A 23,662-nucleotide genomic window follows, 5' to 3' on the forward strand; every position below is an offset into this window, starting at 1 on the left:
AACACAACAATAACAAACACAGTCATTTAGGAATAAACTGGCAGCTTTATGGAATAAAAGAGGAGTCAAATGTCAAAACAATGACAGATTAAAAACCAGGAATCAAACAGGAAGTCAATATAAAAACATTATTGACCATAAAGGAGGATTTAAAGTCCAGTTAATGAATGATCCATTGAATCAGTGACACTTGTTGACTCAGCATTATAATGGAGAGATGAACATTTATCAAGCCTGTCTGAAAACAACACTCACATGTCCATATACACAGTGAAAGAGTTGTTGGTCTGTGTGATTGTTCCTCCTTAACACAACTTGAATGAAGAGATGGAGGATAAAAACAACATGTTCCTCCTGCACAATAATATCTGGTAAAGTTCAGCTGAAGAACATGAGGCTTCAACGTCTGAGTCAAACTAATCTTCAGAGTTCAAGTCATTTTACTGTGAAATTCCCTCTTTGTGAAGCTCAACAAGGAAACTGTTCAGAGCTGAACTTGATGAGCTTTAAGTCCAGAGACACTGATGATGCTCTGTCAGATCCAGAGGAACACACAGGGATGATGGTGGACTGGACTCTGTGTGTGACAGTGGAGCTGTTCTCAGATCAGTTCAGACTGCAGCACTGAGAGTCATCTCCACTTCCTCTGGTTCCTCTGTCAGTCACTGCTGGATCAAGCTCTCCTCTCCACTCTCACCTCCAGCTGTGTAGAGAAGAAGAAAGCAGAGGAGATGAATCAGTGTTTACAGAGACTCACTTCATCAGTCAGTGATGCAGCAGGGACTTCAGTCCTGTTCAGACCAGATGTGCAGCAGCTGCTTCCTCTCAGCTCTCATGTTAACGTGTTGGAGTGAACACACTGAGCTGGAAGCTCACAGACCTGCAGAGACGTTCAGCATCAAGTCTGTTCACTCTGCACATTTCACTCAGTCCACAGTGGAAACAAAGTGCTGAGTCAGCAACAGGTCAGTGATGGATTCACTCCTGTTACCTGTCAGCTGATGTCACTTTAAACACAGAGTCTCTGTGTGTTGATCAACATGTGAGCTGCTTCTGAAACATCACCTGACTGAACATGGAGGCTGTCACTAAGAGCCAGGGACTGTCAGGCTCCATCACACTGATCTCAGAGCTGTGACACAGATGAAACTGATCAGCTGTTTAGTGTTGAAACCAGAGAACAAACAGTCTCAGATCAGATTGGACAGTTTGATGAATGAGGACACTGTCTCTGTCCATCTGTGAGGCTGTCAGCTGGAATCAGCTTTATTTCCTGTACACATCAACACAACAATAACAGTTGTCTTCACATCAACTCACACACGATCACAGCAAGCTTCTGGCTGCTCTGATTGGCTGACTGTTGTCTCTCTCTCTGCCTTTCTGTCCAATCCTGAAGCCTGTCCCCGTTCTCCTCTCACAGCTTCACTGAGGAAAGCAGCCACTGAGGAGGTTGGAGGTTCACAGGAAACACTGGATCTTTGCTCTGATACTAACTGTGTTTAGTACAATACTGCTGAGAGCAGCATGGACTGACTCCGCCCCTCTACTGACCTCAGAGTCTCCAGTCTACAGTCTGGACTCTCCACGAGACCACGGAGATCCTTCAGGTCTGAATCTTGCAGGTTCTGGTTCCAGCTCAGGTCCAGTTCTCTCAGATGGGAGGGGTTGGACTTCAGAGCTGAGACCAGAGAAGAACAGCTGATCTCTGACAAACTGCAGTTCTCCAATCTGAATAAAGAATCAAAGATGTAGATCAATGGTTGATAATCAATCAGATTTGTCCTGATCAATGATCTTTATCTAAAATGAGTAGAGCGACTTTGTCCTTCTGTTATTGTGGATCTTCATCATGTCAGTACAACACAACATTTTCAACACAACAGTTGTGTGTGTTGTGTTACAGATGAAAACACACACACACAGTTTGATCAAACAGACATTAGTCCTGACACTTCACTGAAATCTACTGAAAAAAAGAAGATTGTTTCTTCACTTTCTTTGGACAAATATTAGTTGTGAGGATCTTGTGTATGTTGTTGTGATAAAAATGAATTGACTTGAACAACTAACACTGGACATTTTCTCCAGTAGATTTAGAAAACATGAGTCCTCTGACTGAGAGAAATACGAGTGTGTGAGCTGTGAAGGTTGAACTGAAGTGAACAGACATTATTCATGACAAGTGAGTGAAATGAGCTGAAACTGAAGAATCATTCTCAGTCTGAGAGAAGAACAACTGGAAACATGAGACAACAACTATTTACAATGTCATTCATTCATTCACAGTCAATGGATTCAACTTGTGTGTGAAGCTTCATTAGCTGTGGATTCAAGATATAAGATCTACAACAGTGAACTGACCTCAGAGTCTCCAGTCTACAGTCTGGACTCTGCAGAAAACCACACAGACCCTTCACTCCTGGATCCTGCAGGTTCTGGTGTCTACTCAGGTCCAGTTCTCTCAGATGGGAGGGGTTGGACTTCAGAGCTGAGCCCAGAGAAGAACAGCTGATCTCTGACAAACTGCAGTCGATCAATCTGAATAAAGAATCAAAGATGTAGATTAGTGATTGATAATCAGTCAGATTTGTCCTGATCAATGATCTTTGTCTAAAATGAGTAGAGTGACTTTGTCCTTCTGTTATTGTGGATCTTCATCATGTCAGCCTTCTACACACATCATCCAAATGTCAGCACAACATTCATACAGCTGTTGATGTGAACACAGGTTGATCAGCTGCTGCTGACCTCAGTTCAGTCTGTAATCAGAGGAGAATCAGAGGATTCACGTCTGTTTAGTCTGTTCCCTCTCTGACACTACAGACATCAGCACAGAAACAAAACACTGAGGACGTGAACAAACAGTGAGAACTCAGTCACACTGTTCAGAACAAACATGGTGGAGCAGCTTCAATGTTCCAAAGTCACCAAACAACTGCACAATGTCACATTTACAGGAGGAGGGAAAATATTTCTCTGTGTCCACATCTTTAAAGAAGAACTTGTGTTACTGTTGTGAACTTGAGGAGGACGAGTGCTCGGCCTCAGTCTACCACCGGTGTTACAGCCCATTCTGTGAGCCGTCAGATTCTGTGACCTGCAGCAACAACCAGTTCACCTTCAGGTAACGTTCAGAGCCTCCTGCTGGAAAACACCACAGATTTATTCAGCTGATCTTCACTGAATGAGGAAGTAGAATTCATCTGATTTTCACATCAACCCCCCAGTGAGGAGCAGACTGAGTGAGGACGGGGTTAATGAAGGTCACAGAGCAGAGATCAAACCTGTGCTCACAGTCCTACAACCCTTCAGCTCAGCACAACGTCCACGGTTTAGGTCTGATAGTTGATGAACAGAGTTTCTCTGAGTGTCAGTGTCAGTCTGCTCTGGTAACTGCTCCTGAACCACAGTCACATGACCACTTGTGTTATTCATGTGATTAGAAGAAGCTCCATTCTTCAAGATCAAGTCTGACCTTTTGTTGTGTTCACACACAATCAACTAGATATGACATGAAGGACACCTGGAGCGCTTTGAGTTCACAGTGCACAGGTTCAGAGAAGCACAACGTGGACTTGAAGAGAACAGAAGTGAGAGCAGCTCAGTTCAGGTAACAGGGACCAGACTGATCTGCCAACAAAACCCCTACAGTCTCATCTTCCTTCTTTCTCTTCACTGGCTGATTTTTTAAATCCTCACACAGAAATCCTGAAAATGAACCAACCAATGAAAAACTGGAACTTCACACATTTGAACTGAATATAAAACTACAACAGCTCCAGTCAGTGAACTGACCTCAGAGTCTCCAGTCTACAGTTTGGACTCTCCAGTCCAGCACACAGCTGCTTCACTCCTGAATCCTCCAGGTCATTGTAGCTCAGGTCCAGGTGTCTCAGATGGGAGGGGTTGGACTTCAGAGCTGAGGACACGACTTCACAGTGAGTCTCTGAGAGTCGACAATTAACAAGTCTGTGATGAGAGAAAATATAAAATGTGTTAGAATAAAATCAGACAGTTTGTAATAAAAGACACTGAAGTTAAAATGCATCTGATGAGAAAAGATGATGATGTGATGAACATCTGCTCTTCACATCTGTGGCTCAGCTCATCTGATCTGATTGAGTTTGACATGAAACAATAATTCTCATCACTCTCTCTCAGACCTGCAGAGTTTCATGGGAATCTTTGTTGTGCAGATGAAGGAGGGAAAATGATGTTACATTTCTGCTTCCATCATATGATTTGATCCAGAGTCAGAATCTTGTTCAGAAAAACAGTTTTATTCTCCAGTGTTTTTAAACTGACTCCAGATTGCTTGGCTCTGCTGCCTCTCTGTAGAAGTCAACACACACCACTGCATAAAACACATCTGGCTCATTGTGGTAAATCAGTGGCAGCGCCCACGTTGATCCATGAACAAACTGTGCTGCCTGGTTTTCACAGAAGGTCCTCACAGAAACATGACACTGAGCTCTGGTGTGTAGAAGAAGACTGAATCCTCCCATTCTGCTCTGATAGATTCACACCTGTGTTCTTGGCTGAAGCTGAACATTTCCTGATACGACTCTCCTCTACAGCAACAAGAGAGAAAACACCTGGGACTTTCTGTCTCATTCAACACAATCTATGGAAAGACTTTAAAGCTCCACCATGACACTTGAAAAAACACAAGTTCACTCTTCAACATGAAAAGTTCAATAATCAATAAAGCTCAGCCTTGATCAGGTCAATACACTCAGGGGTTTACATCTCCACTCTTGTTCTGCTTTGACCAGTTGAGTCATTTCACTGATGTGATGACTTTTCTCTGCTTGTGCAGCTGTTACATTCTGTTTGATCATGAACCATTATCCCATCAGTGTTTGTTGTTACCACAGTGGCTGCTGTTCAGCTCCACTTTTAAAGCAGCTTTCATTGGAGCCCACTGTTTTTGTCTCCTGTGATTTAAAGGTGGGGGGGGCGTCCCCTAACATCCTCCATGCTCATCATGACTTCAGTCATCTCTGGACAATGATTCAGGTCTTATACAAACTTTACTAAACACCTGCTAGAACCTGCTCATTAGAGCTGCACTGCATTCACTGTTCACTGTCAAACACTGATGACTGTTGTCATAGAAACCTCATGAGTCCTGAATACAGACCTCCACAGATTCATCACTGCTCTCCTGTAACACTGTCACAATGGACAGTTTCAACAAAGCTGAACCAGAGACATCTTCTTTTTTCATTCACACATTCTTCTTCCTCAGAAGAACCTGCTGCCTTCATTACCCACAATGCACCTCAGCTGTCAACCCTTGGCTGTTAGATTAAGGTGTGTTATGCAGCAAATATGAGGGGGGCTACAGAAGTCTGGTGTCATCATCAGACTCCACCCACACTGACTCAGGTGACATCACCTGAGGACATTTATCAGACTGCACAGCTGGAGACACTAAAGGTTTAATACTACTGTTCTCTCATATGCAGGTGTCCTCCCCAACACCTGGAAACCCCTGGAAACCCCTGGAAACACCTGTGTTGGGATCTCAAGCCATGGGTTCTGAAAAGAACAATGGAAACTACATGTCCCTCTCAGAGCCTGAGCCAGAGTTGGTCAGCTGTTTGAAAGACAGCGCCATGACCCCCCACGATTCACACCTAGGTGCGAATCAGAGTGGAATGTAAACTCAGCAACGGCACTGGCCAAGGCCAGGAACTTAAGCAGGGATCCCCGGTGACATCACTCAGGTAATAAAAGCAGCACCGCGACCCTTCTCTTGCTTTTTTCCCGGGCACCAGTTACAGTAGAGAGCTACTCCAGCTCTCTCCACGACTTGGCTGCTGAAAGGGAGCAATCTGACCTTTTTCCACAACTTCTTAAACCTAGGTCACAGTCTTCAACTCGCAGGCCGAGCGCACAGACTGCTTTGTTTCTTTCCTTTTTGTTTTTTCATCTTTCGGATATCGCTGTGCAGTCACCTGATTTCACGTCCTGTGAGGACGAGTGCTGACTTTGTTAAGGACAAACAAAGTTCACCGTCTCTCATCTGTGATCTTCCCGCTGCCGCCGAGGAACTCATCACTGTCACCGTCAGGAGAGAGACACGACCCGCCGAGCTCCCAGCCGAGGACCGAGCTGTGAAGTGCTGCATATCTTGTTGTTTAGATCATTCACTGTGATCAGCTTAATAAGCCAAATATCACTAGTTAAAGGACCAATATCCAACCAGACAAACTCGGTTCTCTGGCTCCGTTATTGTGTAGTGATGTTGTGGTGATTATTAACTGTGGTGACGATCTCTTGTGGACTCTTTCCTCTCTTCACCTCTATTCTCCCTCTTCCTCCCAATCACGCACCTCATCTACATCTCACTCACATTCAGGCCCGAGAGTGTGATCGCGTCATACACGTGAGGCTCAAGGCCCCTCCCTTTGTTCTCGTGTTCACACCATTCACACTCTGCGGCCAGCTGCCATCTTGGCTCTAGCGAGTACCTCGTGCTGCCGCCATCTTGGCTCCTACTGACACGTCACTCATGTGACTCCGTCACCATCTTCTCTCTCTCTCCCTCACACACACACACACACACATACACACACACACGCCCTCGGTTGTTACATATGTGTTTTGCCTGTGATCATCTCGTTAGTAACCAATGTTTGTTTTAGTCATAGTTGAATTATAATCGGTTTAATATCAAGTAATGTTATTTTGAATAATTATTACTCGTATTAATAAATCCTGTTATAATTTAACTCGTCGTTGTCTGTGATTATTGTGACTATATTTGTGATAACAGCTGGATTCACAACAGTCAGTGCTCGAATTTACCCTTCAACCAACCTTCTGAGACTGTATTCTGAGCCATCAATTTGGTCATTGGTCCCTGGTGACAGGGTGGTGCCCCGAGGTTACTACTTCTAGTAAACATCTATATATATATTGGTGATTATCACTGATAATCATTAATATTATACGCCAATAACCAAATTGTCCCTACTTGTGCACAACACCTGGAAACACACACTGAGGTGTAAGATCAGTGGAGCTGCTTTAATTAGTTTGATCAGGTTTGGATTAAACCAAAAAGACTCAAAACAACACAGAACATTAACAAATCAATGAAGCATCCAACAATTATTACAAATAAACAAAACAAGTGTTTTTATGAACTTAACAGCAACAATCACAACCAACTGAAACATCTACATTTTGGTGCTCACAGCATTTACAACACCTCCAGAAAAAAAACACAACTGACCTTTGATTGTTTCAAAGTAAAACTAAGAATAATGAGAATAAATGAAAACTGTGTTTATCTGAATTTGACTAAAGAACTAATCTAATGTACTGATTGATAATTATATTGATCAAGTCTGGACTCACCGAGCCTTCCTGCAGTTCCTCACAGCTGGGATCAGTCTCCATCGTCCCTGATATGATGTCTTGTACTTCCTCAGGTCCAACTCATCCAGAACCTCCTCTGACATCTGCAGCATGTAGGCCAGAGCTGAGCAGTGGATCTCAGAGAGTTTCTGCTCTGATCTGGTCTCTGAATTCAGGAACTCTTGGATCTCCTGATGAACTGAGTGGTCCTTCATCTCCATCAGACAGTGGAAGATGTTGATGCTTCTGTCAGGAGAGATTTCATCACTGTTCATCTCCTTCAGGTTGTTGATGGCTCTCTGGATGGTTTCTGGACTGTTCTCTGTCTGACCCAGCAGACCTCCTAAGAGTCTCTGGTTGGACTCCAGAGAGAGGCCATGAAGGAAGCGAACAAACAGGTCCAGGTGACCATTTTTACTTCTGAGGGATTTCTTCATGGCTGCCCTCAGGAAGTCATCCAGGGTTGAATCACAATGTTTTTTCCCCAGGAAGTTTTCCAGGACCTCTGTGTTCCTGTTGGTGTAACAGTGGAACATGTAGACTGCAGCCAGAAACTCCTGAATGCTCAGATGAACAAAGCAGTAGACTGTTTTCTGGAAGATCACACTCTCTCTTTTGAAGATCTCAGTACAGAGTCCTGAGTACACCGAGGCCTCTGTGACATCCAGACCACACTGCTCCAGGTCTTCTTGGTAGAACATGATGTTTCCTTTATCCAGATGTTCAAACGCCAGCCTCCCCAGCTTCAGAAGAACTTCCCTGTCAGCCTCCATCAGCTGCTGTGGACTCGTCTCATGTCCCTCATCATACTTGAGCTTCTTCCTCTTTGTCTGAACCAGCAGGAAGTGTGAGAACAGGTCAGTCAGGGTCTGGGGCAGCTCTCCTCTCTGCTCTGTAGTCAACATGTGATCCAGAACTGTAGCAGTGATCCAGCAGAAGACTGGGACTTGACACATGATGTGGAGGCTCCTGGACTTCTTGATGTGTGAGATGGTTCTGCTGGACAGCTCTTCATCACTGGATCTCCTCCTGAAGTACTCCTCCTTCTGGGTGTCAGTGAAGCCTCGTACCTCTGTTACCCTGTCAACACATGTAGGAGGGATCTGATTGGCTGCTGCAGGTCTGGAAGTGATCCAGACCAGAGCCGAGGGAAGCAGGTTCCCCTGGATGAGGTTTGTCAGCAGCAGGTTGACCGATGACGTCTGTGTGACATCAGACACAACCTCCCTGTTGGTGAAATCCAGTGAAAGTCTGCTTTCATCCAGGCCGTCCAAGATGAACAGAACTTTACAGACAGCCAGCTGCTCTGCTGTGACCTTCTGTAATGTTGGATGGAAAACATGGAGCAGCCTGAGAAGACTGTACTGCTGCTCTCTGATCAGGTTCAGCTCCCTGAACGAAAGCAGAACCAGCAGACTGACATCTTGGTTCTCCAAGCCCTCTGCCCAGTCCAGACTGAACTTCTGCACTGAGAAGGTTTTTCCAACGCCAGCGACGCCGTTGGTCAGAACCACTCTGATGGGTCTCTGTTGGTCAGGTAAGGCTTTAAAGATGTCGTGGCACTTGATTGGAGCGTCATGGAGGGTCTTCATCTTGGAAGCTGTCTCCAGCTGCCTCACCTCATGTTGGGTATTAACCTCTTCACTCTGTCCCTCTGTGATGTAGAGCTCAGTGTAGATCCTGTTGAGGAGGGTTCCACTTCCTGTTCCATCACTTCCTTCAGTCACACGTTCACATCTGCTCCTCAGACTGATCTTATGTTGATCTAAAACCTCCTGCAGACCACTATCTGCTGAAAGAGAAGAGACAATGTCAGACTGAAGACAGAGAATCTGAGAAGCTGCTGATTATTTTCATCAGCTACAGAAAAACTAAAGAGCAGCAAAGAAAAGCTTTTTAATGTTGTGCTTTTTAGAATCATCTGAAATGTCAGTGCTGTGTGATAGAACAACTGACACTGGAGAAAACAACAGGTCCTGGTTTCAGAAATGAAGACATCAGCAGACACATGTTCAGTCTCACTTTGTACAGTGCTGCTCTGACTGGCTGTCTGCAGTCCAGGTCTGGTTCTGGGTCTTTGTCCACACTGGGGACAGGAGGGGTCTCCTGAAGACCCAGACTGGTCCCAGTATGAGGTGAAGCACTGTCTGCAGAACCAGTGTCCACAGCTGGTAGAGACTGGATCCTTCAGGACGTCCTGACACTGAGCACAGCAGGACAGCTGCTCCTCCACAGAGACACCACTCCTTTTCCTCCCTCTGTGAAGACATTTCTTCATCACTAACATGTCACTGTCAAATATGTCTAATAACTGAATCATCTTCAGCTCAGTTTACAGTAGAAACTGTCTCTTACTGTGAGTCTGAGAGTCCAGGTTCAGGACTGAAGACTGGAGGATTAAAGTTTTTGGACCAGTCACTCTTCATAGACAGACAGCTGGATCCTGGAGACTCTGCTCTCAGTCTGTGGTTCTGACCTCTGCAAACACAAACATGTTTTTATTCATATCACATCGATCACTGATCAATTCCCTGATGACAGAGTCACTGTGGAATTTGTTTTTTACTGAATTTATTAACATTTCTTGAAAGTCTCATGAGTTGAATTCAGTTTTTTTTTAAAAATAGATCCATAATTGCTATTCAAAACAAAACCAGTGGTAGAAATTCATAGACTTAAACTCAAAATCTGCTGAGACAGATTTGCTTCTATACGCTGCAGACAACAGAGCCGGTGGTAAAGTGCCAGAGGGCCTGCAGAGATGACACTTCTTCCCCAGGAGACTGGAACATGACTCCAAATGAGCTGGTTGACAGGTGCCCTCCAGTGTAAGTAATGCAGTGTCAGGACATTGTTCAAAGTTTTATGGCAGATAATAATTTAACTGATGTTTACAAAAGTTTAAATTGGGGGGTTAATAGTTCCACATGGTTTAAGCCTCATGGAGGAAGCAAATAGAGAAATGATCACTGGTTGGTGAGTGATAATATTCTGAGCTACAATTCACAATCCAACATTTCCAAAGCACCTTGTCAGATCATTGTTTTGTAGATCTTATCTTAGAACCCACAAGGAAAGAAATTAGAAAAAAAGGATATTGGAAATTTGATGCTAGTTTGTTAAATTAGGAAGAATATTGTGATAAAATTTGTAAAATAATAAGGGATATTGAAAATAATGATTCAATTGAAGGTAATATTTGCAAATTGGAATTTACTTAATTCAAAATTTAGAGAATTTACCACAAATGTTTGTAAGGAACTAAAGAGGAAAGTAATTTTCTCCAAGAAATATCTCAGTGTTGTAGGAAACAGATCTAAACCTTCAGGAGAAAAACAAACTGATGGAGTTACAAACCAAGTGAGATGATCTGTGTCTTGAAAGTGTCTGTGTCTTGTGCCTTTATAAGATCATGAGCCAAATGTCTGGAGGCAGGTGAAAAAAACTCCTCATGTTTTAGTCACTTAGAGAAAAGTAGACAACAGAGAAACTCAAATACAAGTCTACTGATAAATGGAGTCCAATGCAAAGAACCAGAGAGTTTAGAGAAATAAGTGTTGATGTTTTACTCCGATCTGTGCTCCTCACTTTACTCTTTAGGTGAAGCTGATTCGGACCAATCACTTTGTTGAACACTGACTATAAAATACTCTCAGGGGCTGTTGCTGTGAGACTGAAGACAGGTATTTGGTCCATAATTAGTGAAACACAGTCAGGATTTTTGACAGGAAGGTCAGTTCATAATAACACAAGGCCTGTATTAGACCTTCTTGATTGCAGTGAAATAATCCAAGAGAGTGGGTTTATTTTATTTCTAGATTTTTACAAAGCATTTGATTCTGTGGAACATCAGTTTATACTGGAAACTTTGAGGTTCTTTGGTCTTGGAGAGACATTTATTAAGATTATAGAGCTGCTGTACAATGGAATCTACAGCTGTGTTTCTCTAGGACATGGCACTTGGCCACCTCTGTCTGTAATGGTGGCAGAGATGTGATCTACTCTGATTAAAACAGTGACATTGAAGGTTAAATGTGATGGATAAACAAATAATAAGAAGTCAGCTGGTGGATGACCCAACATTGTTCTTATAAAATGAAAATCAGATCCTTTAGCTTTGCAGTCAATCAGTTCTCCAAAGCATCAGGTCCATGGTTAAACATCAATAAATGTGAAATAATGACACTTCAGGAGCGCCCCCTGCAGTCAGCATGTAATATACAGGTTCAGAAGGAGGGGAAATCTTTAGGAGCTGTTGTTTGTAGAGACAGAATTATGAGTGAAAAGAGGAATATCTGTAACAATATGGAAAAGTGTCAGACAGTTCTTCACAGATGGCTGCAGAGAGATGTCAGCATGTCTGGGAGGATTTTGTTTACAAAGATGGAGAGTTTGTCCAGACTGATTTACCAGCTCTCTCCTTCCCCATATCACAGACAATGATCCAAACTATAAATAAAGTTCATTTAAGTCCAAATGGAGAAATAAATGTCAGTCTGTTATGGGAACGCTACCACAGCCCAGTTAAAAGAAGTTCTATACTGAGGGGATTTGAGATTGGGGAGGTGAAGGTGATAAGGAGAAGATATATTTCACTTCCTCTCCCTCCTGAAGTGAAAGAGGTGAACTTTAAAATCTTAAATGAGATTTACCCAACAAACAAGTTGTGAAGACTGAGGTTTAATCTTGATGTGAAGAACTGTGTGTTCTGTGAAAATGAGGCTGAAAGCTTGGAACATTTATTCTTCCACTGTGGATCAGTCTTTCTGGAGCGACATGTGGAGCTGGACACAGTCCAAGAGGATCATTTACAAATGCAGGTACTTTAAAACCAAACCATGTATGAATCATTGGCTGAATGAATTGAAATCACTATGCAAGTCTCTGAAGCTGATAAAGGATGATAAGAAAGCCCTGAAGTTAGTTTATTCTCTTGATTTATTTCAATTAATCTTCTTCTTAACCTTTTCATGTACTTCTGTTTTTCTTCTCTTTATTTATTTAATGTGTTTCTGCTCAACCTCAGTTTTTCCTGTGAAGAAGCTAAACTGCTTTGTTTGTTTGTATCTTGATTTGTTTATGAATAAAGTTTATATCATAAAAAAAAAACAAACCTACGGTTAAAGGAAGTGACATCACTGCAGGAGCTCAACACACTAAACACTGTTACAGAGACAGTTTGGAGGTTCACAGGTTTGTAGCAGGTCTCTTACTGTGAGTCTGAGGGTCCAGGTTCAGGACTGAAGTTTATAGGTTTATCTCTGGACCGGTGACTCTTCACAGACAGACAGCTGGGTCCTGAAGACTCTGCTCTGTCCTCCTCTTCCTCCACACAATCACTCATCTTCAGGACTTCAGTCAGTCTGAGAGGGAAACCAGTAACACTGACTGTGAGCTCACACACACAAGAGTCAGGACAAAGAAGCTGCTCAAGAGACACACACACACACACACACACACACACACACACACACACACACACACACACACACACAAACACACACACACACACAGGTTTTTCTCTCAGTGTCTCTGTATGAACAGAATTTCAGTATTTGCTTATTGATTCCCTTCATTTCTGTTTTGCTTCATCTAACTATTTATGTTTATGCCATTTCATTTCCTGTATCACCAATGTGTGCTGGTCTCCGTAAAAACGTCCCTGTCAGCCCCATCATGTGAATTCTGTATGTTTGCTGTACTTGTATCAGGATATCTGGTCTGCTCTCTGAATGACTGAACTGGAAGCTGCTGATTGATGAACTTGAATCACAGTAAATGATTGTTCTCAACGGTCCTGTTTCTTCAATCCACTGAACTGCTGACAGTTTTCATCTGAAGTTCTGGAACAGAAATGCTCCTCCTGCTTTAATAAAGGAGATCTTTGCATTGAAAAGCCAATGAATGAAAAGCCCATCTCCTTCTCCATTCCCATAAATATCTGGTCTATCATTATGGAAAATAAGAGGACTTACTCTGCTCCCCTGAGGAGTTCCATTTTCAACAACACATTTCCTTCAGTGTTTTTTCCAATTCTAACTTGTATTGATCTTCTTTACAAAGTCTTCACGTGCACAGGTAGACCTCAGGTGATGCTCAAGCACCTGCCCTCTTGGCCTCTGACCAGATGCCAACCCTTATTTGCCCTTTTTACAAGATATTTTTTTTATTTCCTCTTCTAATTTTATATTGAAGTTATTAAATTTGGCTTGTGCCCTCAGTTCTCATCAGAAAGCTGTTGAACTGACTGATGACTCCCTCTGAGTTCTGTTTCTCCAAACCCATGAGCCCCTGCCCCTCCCTCTTCAGCTCCCCTCATCACAGCCTCAGTCTGAGAGGGAAACACTGACTGTGAGCTCACACACACAAGAGTCAGGACAAACAAGCTGCTCAAGAGACACACCCAGAAACACACACACACACACACACACACACACACACACACAGGTTTTCCTCTCAGTGTCTCTGTGTGGACAGAAGTTCACTGTGACTCTTCTTCCCTCCACAGTCCACAGGGACAAACTGACTCAGAGACTTTGACAGTAAAATAATAATAATGTTGTGTTAACACTCACCTGCCTCAGCCTTCAGTTTCCCTCCTTCTGCTCCGTCCACTTCTAATGGAGTCTGAGCTCACTGAACACTTTCACCTTCAGCTGCTCCTCCCCTCTGCAGGTACAAGAAGCTACATGACTGTGTGTGTGTGTGTGTGTGTGTTAAAAACAGGTTTAACATGTTCCACCATCATTTATTAAAGACAGACTCTACCTTATTCACCTTCACATGAAAAAACAAGTCTCACTATTTCAACAGAATAATCTTGATTTCCATTCATCTAATATCATTTTCAGGTTGAACTGGATCAAACATTATATTAAGAATAAAGATGTCATGACCTGCTCTTTGTATGACAGTTGATGGACATGGTCTGGAGTATTAGACTTTTGATTTATTAGGGATAGGGTAATTACTTACCCTATGTTTTAGTTTTAAACTCATCTCTTCTTCTCTGTTTACTCCTCCATCCACTCTCCAGTCTCACAAAGACTTTCAGAAACACTGCTGGACCTGTTTTATTTTGAAACCTCCAGGGCTGTGTTGTAGTCCGGACGGACAGAAACAGAGACCTTTGGAAACGATGAAACCCACAGTGGATCCTGATTGGCTCTTATCAGCCTTGACTACAAGGACTGCACAATCCAGAAAATCTCAGGATTGGATTCAAAATTGACTCTGGTTGTGTAACAAGATGATGAAACAGCATTTTTCTGACCTAGAAAACAAACAATTAAATTAAGCATTTTCTAAACTTTCAGGATTTTGTATGAATCCATTCCTGCAGGCTGGTAAACTTGTCCCTTCAGAACAACTGCTGCTGACTGTTCACACTGAGAAACAGCAGTGTTCATGACCTGAGTGAGTGAGTGAGTGAGTGAGTGAGTGAGTTAGTAGGACCATATAAAAACTACTACAGTTAGCAGGTGTAACTGATCCAGGCCACTGGAGCTGGTTGGAAACGAAACGTATCAGAACCATTATGTTCAGATATAATGACAGTACAACAATAAAAATACAACAGTGTAGAATCTCAGTGTTTACCTGAACTTACCTTTGGTGAAATGTGTGAACTTTGATGGTTGCCAGTGTTTGCCCTCCCCAGGGACAGAGGCACATTTGATTGTACAGATCCACAATCTCCTCCTCTCTGGGTTTTCTTTCTCTGACAGGATTCTGTAGAAGCACAAGTCAGACCTGTCTCCTCGTCTGTTGGTGCATCCAGCTGCACAAAGACTGTTCTGGCCAAACAAACCAAAGAACCTTGTAATGGAAGGAAGCATTGGGTGCGTTGGAGATGGACTTAAGCTGACTTCACCTGACTTGATAGTCAACGTGATCTACCAGTGACTGCAGGGGTGGAGTATAAAACCACTGCATGTCAGACTGATTTATGTCAACATGTCAGACCGTTTAGCAAAACCTATAAACTCTGTTTACTCACCCAAACACGTGGTTCTGAAACATTTTCCAGCCAAAGACAAGTTTACACCAGTCTCTGACACATGAAATTACATTTAGTAGGGATGTCATGACAACCAATGCAGTACATGGTACATTTTTTTTCCTACAGTGTTGTCGGTACTGTAAATGTCGTAGGTACTGGAGATCTGATTCTTCCAGCACTGACGAGAGACTGTTCCAGACTGTTCTAGTCTGACATTAAACTCAGAGAGAAGAAGAAGACAGGTACAGTAACAATAACAACATGTGGAATGACAGCAGCAGGTTCAGGTGCAGCAGCAGGTCCAAAAAAAAAACCACACCATGCCTGGTGTCTGCAGTTTATGATCTGACTCAGATCATCAGGACAAGTTGTAGAGGAGCAGAAGTCAGTGTGTAAACGGAGCCACAGGAGGAAACAGCTCAGAGACAGACATCAGATCTGTACAGAGTTCAGGCTGAGTGAGTCTCAGTTGTTCACTTTATATTAACAACATGTCGTCAACATGTTCATGATCTCAAATTACAGCTGAAACGATTCCTCAAGAAACTCCATTAATGAAAGTCATGGAGGCAAATTCTTTGTATCCAAGCTTCATTTAATCCATATGACGGCTCAGTTCTCTGCTTACACTGTTGATACATGAGGAAGGGCAGACGTGATTTGATGGAACAGTTTGGAGAAATGGAGAAAAAGAAGGAAAATAATGAGACACAAGGTGAAGAGACAGGCCAGAGATGGGATTAAAAAAAATAAATTTAAAAAAAAAAAAAAAAAAAAAACAATAACAAAGTGAACCAAGGAGACAGTAAATACTTTACGCTGGAACTGTAGTTAGGTTAAAACCTGTAGTTCTGAAAGTTAAGCTCTGTCAACTTAAAGGCAGCTTATTATTTTATTTATTTTTCTATTTTTGCCTTATTTTGCCTTGTGTGCATTTAGGAAATAACTATTTGACAATTTGAAATGACTTACCTTAGAACTTCAATTAGAAGCTGAGTCCATTTTACTGTCCTGGTGTGGCTGCACAGTTTGTCAAATAAACACAGGTCTCAATTAGACGCCCGCTTCTCTGGATGTATCGTCCCTGTCAGTTATCTCATTTGTTCATGCAAATAAAGGTTTAAATAACTATGGCAATCTTCAGCTTTCGTCCTCTCTCGCTCTCTCTCTCTCTCTCTCTCTCTGTCTCTCTCTCTCTGTGCATGTGGTTGTCCTAGATACGCTGTCTCTCAGAGCTAGATCAAATGAATTTGTTGTAATATGTTATTGGATAGCCTGGTAATATTAACAGGAGTATTATTCATACTGATTTAATTAATCAATTTGACAGCATTTCCCATAATTCCTGTGCATGAGTTTTGTGCAGATGGAATTAATGGCCTGTCCCATGTAGACACCTGTCCCAAATATAGGTCAGTGGAATTCAGTGACCGAAGCAGATAAAAGCCCGAGCTATCAATTTAAGTTTTATGGTTCTTATTTTTTATGTATTTGTTTTTGAATTTCAAAACCAAGAATGTAACATGGTACTTGCACTTCATGGCTTCAGTTATTACAGATAATATTGTATGAAAAATTAGCAATAAAAATGAAGTGATTTTTCTTGAAAGTAAACCACTTACTTTCTCATTCTATGAGGCCTGTTTTCTCTTTTTTATATTTTCTATTGCTCTTTAATAAGACAAAAATAGTTCTTGTCAAGTTACTCAATCAATCGATAGAATAATTGGTAGAATACTCAATTATTAAATTAATCACCAGCTGCAGTCTGATGTCAAGTTACTGTTCCTGTATGTGAACTATGACGATGACTTCTGTTGTAGCAACACTCCCCACTGTCAACCAAGATAAGACAGAGTCAGCAAATGAAACAGCTGAAACCAGTCTCATCAAGGGAAGCAACAAAGGAACAGGGGGAGAAACATCAACAGATATTTCTATTTCTAGAATGTGGATGTGGAGGTACTTGCCAAAGCGGCTGGAGTTGTTGTTGAGGATGGTCTTGGCATTCCCAAAACTCTCCAGGATGGGAAAGACCTCCATGGGCTGGTTAAGGAACAGAAAGAAAGAAAATGGTTGGAGGACTACAGTGTACACCTGCTAATGCCCTGCAGTGTTGCAGTGATCAAACACATTAATAAGGGTGTTTCATCATGGTGTTTCTTTGCCACAGAGAACCTGTTGCAGATTGTTGTTTCTGCCCTCATACATGGAGCTGAGGAAGTGAACGATCAGCTTGGTCGCCTCAGTCTTTCCTGAACCACTCTGGCCTCTACACAAGGAATACAAATTACCTGAGAGATGACAAAACCTTTTCAAATTATTGGGACATTTTATGCCTTTATTTGATAGTTTATAGTGGGATGATGATGGTAAATGAGGAGAGAGAGACGATTTACAAGAAATGTCCTCGTCTTGTTCTCATCATGACCTGGGGACACTGAGGCCCATGGTTGGCACCTTAACCCCAAGGCCTCCAGACTGCCCCATGACATAGATTTTTAGCAGACTGATAAACTACAACTTGGGGTATAAATAAATAAAACAAAGTGTATATTTGAGCTACTGCCTGGGTCCTTGGCCTGAGTCTGGCCCATATGCTTCCACATCTGGGCAAATTAATTATGTGCTCTTTGTGACCTGCTGAGTCTTCTGCCACTGGAGTCCGTCCACTTCAAGCTTCATCATGAGCTGTGTTCAGAGATGCTCCTCTTGTAAGTGGCTGTCTGAACCTCTGTCATCACTGAGCTGCTGCTCACTGGATGGTTTCTGTTCCTGCAGGAGATCAGCAGCTGCTCAGCTCTTCAACCCACCAACAGTCACAGTCACTGAGCTCTGTTTGGTCAGGAGGCAGGAGAGGAAGTGATTGGCTCAAGGGAATCACCAACCAGCCAATCAGCAACAAGTTGTCAGTGTGGGTACAGACCATGAAGTTTCAGAGCATGGTTCAGATTAAAGCAGATAACCCCACTGCATTATTTGTATATAATTTGGATTATCATTAAAAAGATCTAAGAATAAATTGGTGGAATAGGTAAAAACACATCAGGACACTAAATGTTTGAGTGTTTTATTTATTTAATTGACACAACATAACTTCTCTGCAATTACACATGCAAACTCGAACTGCAACCATTTTCTCTGTGAAATAAAAACAAATACATCCTGCTTTCAAAATAGGTTGGTGTCATCATTAGACCTTAACAATGAAAATTATTAACTAGTATGAACATTCCAAAATGCTGTGATGGCTGCCAGCCAGCTGAAGACACTTGTTTTGCTTATGGCTTATAATCACTCACAGTCAACACAGGTAAGCTGTACCTTCCATGTGCAGCTCCCACACACTACCTTGTGACATTTGACACAAGTATCCTTTGCTTTGTTTTTCTTACACTTTCTTCGCACTTGGCACTGCCTTCTCCTCTCCATCTTCTGCTGCTCCAACCGGGGCTCTCGCACCATCATTTGTCTGGCTTTTGCTGTCATGTGTCCGGAGCGAAGTTCATTTGCGAGTTGCATAATGAAGTTCCTCCGTGACATCATCTCATTGGTGCATTTCTTGAACAGGATCGAAGCATTTATGGCAGCCGGGTCAAGAATATTATAAAACACCGCCAATGGCCATCTTCGTGTAGGTGCTTTCACTGAGTATTTCCTTGCCATTTGATCAAGCACATCTACTCCAACCTTGGTTCTGTTGTAGTATGTAACAGTCTCCGGTTTAGCCTTGCGGCCACTTGTGATGTTGACGGCTGTGTGGACAGTGCTTAGAATGGAGACATTTTTCCTTGGTTTGCATTGATAGATTGTTAGGGTTGCACCGTCACATTTCAGCACCTCTGTAGTGTGCAGGGCCCTTTGCTCCTTTACAGATGGAGGAAGCTCTCGTCTGCTCTTATTTACCGTACCAACCAGGCTGGTTTTCTGGACCTTTAGTGCCTTGGCAAGTTCAAGGGAAGTAAAGAAGTTATCAGTGGTGATGTTTCTCCCCTTCCCCAGGAAAGGCTCAGCCAATTTCAACACCACACTGTCTCCCAGTCGCTGTCCAGGCCTCCGTGTCTCATCTTTGCCCAGATATGGCGCAGCATTCAGCATGTATTTGGTATCAACATCAGCAGCAAGCCAGAACTTGATACCAAATTTATCAGGTTTGCTAGTTATATACTGGATGAAGCTGCACCTTGCTTTTGTTGGGAAGAGCTGCTCATCAACAGTTATATCAGCACCTGGTTTGTAGCAAGTGATGCAGTTCTGGACGAATCTCTCCCAAACTTCAGATACCAGGGAAAACTTGCTCTCCTGCAGACGTGTGCGTCTGGTCTCCTTTTTGTCAAAACGCAGGAATCGTAAGATTTCCTGGAATCTGTTTCGGGACATGGTCTCCTTGAAAAATGCACAGCCCCAGTCAGCTGACCAAAAGCTCGCCAAGTCCAGGCCTTTTCCACCTTTTGCACCACAAATGTAGATTAGAGCAATGAAGGCCTTTAGCTCATCGACAGTCATATCCCATGAACTTTCCTCTGTGACTCTGTGTGCCTCAGCAACGGTGCAGGCCCTGATGTGTTTCAGCATGGCATCATCAACCAAACACAGGAAAGAGGTGAGGGCATCCTCAATGTTGGTTTTGACATGTGCTGTCGGGCCTGCAGCTTCTGTAAAGACATTGTGACTCTGACGCCTTCCGCTGTTTTCACCTGACTGTATTACAGTCCACACTGTGCCATCTTTCGCTGTTTCATGCCTCTGTGCTGAAGGTTGTGGGACAGCTTCTTCATCCAATGGTGGGCTGAGTGCTCTTGTGGTTGACACAGTAGGTGCTGCTAGAGTTTGAGGATGTTCCACTGTCACCAAAACATTTTAGCCTAATTAGTTTTATTTCATGGAATATTCATCTTATCAGGCCTTTTCCAATTTATGGCACACTTGATAGACCAAAAGGCTGTGTCAGAAAATCATGCTGTTTTGTAAATTATTTGGAGGCCCCCTGCAATACCTAAATAAAGGCTAAGAAGCTCACAAGATCACATAAAACTAGCACAACACATAAAAATAGCCTAATAATAATGATGATAATAAGGAGTCCTCCTGTAGGCCTCGTACCTTGAAAATTAGCAGATGGGATGTCAGCAAGTGTGGAATTCGATGTTTCCAGTCGTCTTTTTTTGTGAGGGGGCATCTCTGAAATGATTTCTGAATCACTCTCAGAGCTAGATGAAGCTTCTTCCAAACACCAAGAGACATCACTCTCTGAACCTGCTCCTCCGTCCGATTCTTCCTCATCAAGGCTCTGAAAGCATGGCTAAAGCCTCCATAACTGTAATTTTCTTTCTACTTGTCATTTTTGTCTCTCTTGGGTTTAGAGTGAAGCTATAGCTAGGTTTTAGCTTCAGAGAGCATAAAAAACAAACAGACAATAGAGCAGGAGAAAGAGCGGGAAAATGTAGCAAGTAGTGAAATATGACACCCCCTGTAAAAAGCATGCAGTCAATTTCACTGCTATGGTCATTCGAGGTAGTAATACTCAGATATCTTTTGTGTTTTGAAATTTTAATGATAAAACAATGTTAGAATAAAATATACACACATTTAGGAAAAGTCAGGGTCCTATTGGTACATAGGTTTTTTTTAAACCAAGTTATGACGTTGCAAATTTTGAAAGCAGTCAAAATGACTGCCTTGGTAGTTCTAGTGTTAATGACTGATGATGGTCACGGGTGACCTGAACACAAAGAAACTCACTAGTGCAAGAGCACTGAGGTTGTTCCCAATGATAAACAATATTTCTTGTACCATTAATTTTACAGCATTTGTTATTTCCTTCATTGGTTTCATCTTTTTATATAAACTATTTGTTAGTTGTGTCAGCCGAATACTGTGCAAGAGGCTGAGGTGTTGGTGTGCAGATTTAAAATTAAGTGAGATTCCTTACCTTGTCTATTTGCTAGCAAATAAAAATGTGTGCCAAGTTTAAATCTCTCAAAAGCTTAAAAACATACCAATAAAAGATTAACCACCAAGCGACAACTTTGAGCGGTCACTTAATATTCGCGCTCGCATGCCTCATTCCTGGAAGCCTTGGCTCCAACTGTGTAACGTAGCTAACCAGCTAACATTTAGCTAGCGCATTAGCTAAAGACGGTAGCTTGCAAAGGAGCATATAATGTTATTTTTCTTGCTCAAGTGTCCTTACACGCATATATATTAGTATTAAACACCCAACCGTTAATATATCCGGACGCTGGGGGTCTATGAAGGATTAACAATTCAGTCATTTTAGGCTTATAGGCTACGCAACGAATAAAAGTTTAGCAAGGATAAAACCGCCTCAACACGGCAGACCAGAGTCACAGTGCTCTACTTTTCCTTTCAGCGCACAGAGAAAGCTGTAATGCTGTTCAGCTTTAACAACACAATTTCAAAAGCATTACTAAAATGATTAAAAGCTCACCTCGTGGGTATCCTTGGGTAACTCAGCACCGAACGTGATGTCCAGCTTCCCTTTGCACTCAGTGCAGTAAAATTACTCCAGTCCGTTGGTCCTTGGTGCAGTCACAGGTGCACCCCCCACCGCTGGAAGTAGACCACTGTTTTTCTTTATGGTGTGAATATTTTAGCTGTCATTTCACTACTGTTCTTGTCATCTAAATATATCTGGTTAGTACTGCACTTCAAAATTATACTGTTTTCAGTAATTCATAGTCCAACATTTTGAAGTTCACACCCCGCGCCTCCACTCCTTTTTTTCATGCAGGCTTTAATTTAAGGACATGAGTTAAATTAATGTTGACAACCTGAACAAAAGTCAAGACAATTTACAACTATAAGTTAAACGTCTGAAAACATATAAACTTAAGTTCAGTATCCAAAACTTATTGTAGCAAGTGGAGTTAAAGAGATGAAATAAGTCCTTATAACCTAATGGGGCTGTCATTTTTTTACACTGCCGTAGATTATCCTACTATCATGATATTCATGTTGCCGGATTCCAGATAATCCACACAAGTATGAAAAGATATTTCGGTTGCAATGCTTCCTATAGTGGCATACATTCAAGAACATGGAAAATTCATAAACCCAAAATGTTTTTCCTTGATAGAAAGACCTGATGTAAATATGCAAAATCAGGGGAATACATTGTTTACTTATCAGGTATAGGATTGTGAAAGTCATAAAGTGACTGTTCTCTTTTTTATAATGTTCCCTCCTATAATATTTGATTATTTTTAATGTGGAACATAGAAGAGAAATGCAAAAGTTCAATGGCTGTAGTCAGAGGTTGCTATTATTTGCATACAGATATGCTTTACTTTGTAAAACCTGTTTAGGTTCATGTTTATCTAAATAAATGTTCTCATACATTCATGAATGTTTGAATCTTTGCTTTTTTACCTTTGCCGGTGCTTTTGTCAGTATTTATGTCTAGCAGCGCCCCTGTCTGTGATAGACTGGCAACGTGTCCAGGGTGTACACCGCCCTTGCCCAATCCCAGCCAATCCCAGTCCCCCTGCGACCCATTTTGGATAAGCGGTAGAGAAAATGGATGCATGGATGGATGGACGTGTCCTAATGTCAGTGTGAACATCAGTATTATTGTCAGTGGTGTATGTGGAGCATTGTAGTTACTGACAATGACCACTGGAGGGCAGTGGTCATGACATTTTCTCTGCGAGTCACTGTCACTTTAACAGTCCAGTTCCATCCACATTAATATGAAGCATGAATGTTTCTTTTGAAGACATCACTGTTGTTATCAGTGTGGTTAACAGCAGTCATTAGAACAATTCTAATCATGAGATTTGACTCTATCATTTAAAAACACTTGTCATATGTCTTCATCTGTCCTCAACTAACATCATACTTTATCTTTACCACGACCAGAGGGTGTCACATCATCATCAATGAAGTGTCAATGTTCTTTTCAGTTAATGGAGATATTAATTCCATTAGAGCTAAGCTGATCAATAATAATGAAAACAGTCAAACAAGTAACATAATTTTTGTGTGTTCACACTGGGAGTCATGAGGAGGGTTAACACTTCAGTGTGTGACCTTTAGTCTCAACCTCAGACTCAACCTTTAGATTGAGACTCAGTCCAACCAGTCAGACACACACACACGCACACACACACACACACAATTAGAAATCAGAGAAAAAAGAGGATGCAGATCTCCATTCACAATCCTTATGTTTTTAAGTTTTCCTTAGTATTACAGTGATCTAGTGATAGTCGTCTGTATATTCACTGACCAACAGTGGCTGCTGTTAATGGAGACAGTTTGACT

At 42.1% G+C, this 23,662-nt stretch overlaps 2 protein-coding genes across 3 annotated transcripts in view; both read right to left on the reverse strand.

Moving 5' to 3' along the window:
- LOC139609600 (NACHT, LRR and PYD domains-containing protein 12-like) overlaps window positions 1-23,662 on the reverse strand; it is a 144,710-nt gene that overhangs the window by 1,065 nt on the left and 119,983 nt on the right. Inside the window, exon 13 of one of the 2 annotated variants that reach the window (XR_011685275.1) lies at window positions 256-703. Coding sequence is in view for 1 of the 2 variants with exons in the window: in XM_071464415.1 (XP_071320516.1) it covers window positions 694-703 (10 nt within the window). In the remaining variant the exon portion in view is untranslated. Of the gene's footprint in view, window positions 1-25; window positions 704-23,662 lie in introns of those variants that run through there. The other variant, XM_071464415.1, reaches the window with a different exon arrangement.
- LOC139609624 (protein NLRC3-like) lies at window positions 722-23,652 on the reverse strand. The gene is made up of 11 exons (XM_071464484.1): window positions 21,828-23,652; window positions 17,555-17,648; window positions 14,350-17,422; window positions 13,950-14,043; window positions 12,588-12,737; window positions 9,730-9,852; window positions 9,397-9,632; window positions 7,375-9,166; window positions 3,799-3,972; window positions 2,365-2,541; window positions 722-1,731 (listed from the first exon to the last, which is right to left on the reverse strand). Exons 5-11 carry the CDS (start codon window positions 12,716-12,718, stop codon window positions 1,503-1,505), a joined length of 2,862 nt encoding a protein of 953 aa, XP_071320585.1. The 5' UTR covers window positions 12,719-12,737; window positions 13,950-14,043; window positions 14,350-17,422; window positions 17,555-17,648; window positions 21,828-23,652; the 3' UTR covers window positions 722-1,502.

Source organism: Trachinotus anak, unplaced genomic scaffold, assembly GCF_046630095.1.
Source record: "Trachinotus anak isolate AG129_WGS33_773 ecotype Australia unplaced genomic scaffold, CSIRO_AGI_Tana_v1 ptg000026l, whole genome shotgun sequence".
Classification (NCBI taxonomy): domain Eukaryota; kingdom Metazoa; phylum Chordata; class Actinopteri; order Carangiformes; family Carangidae; genus Trachinotus; species Trachinotus anak.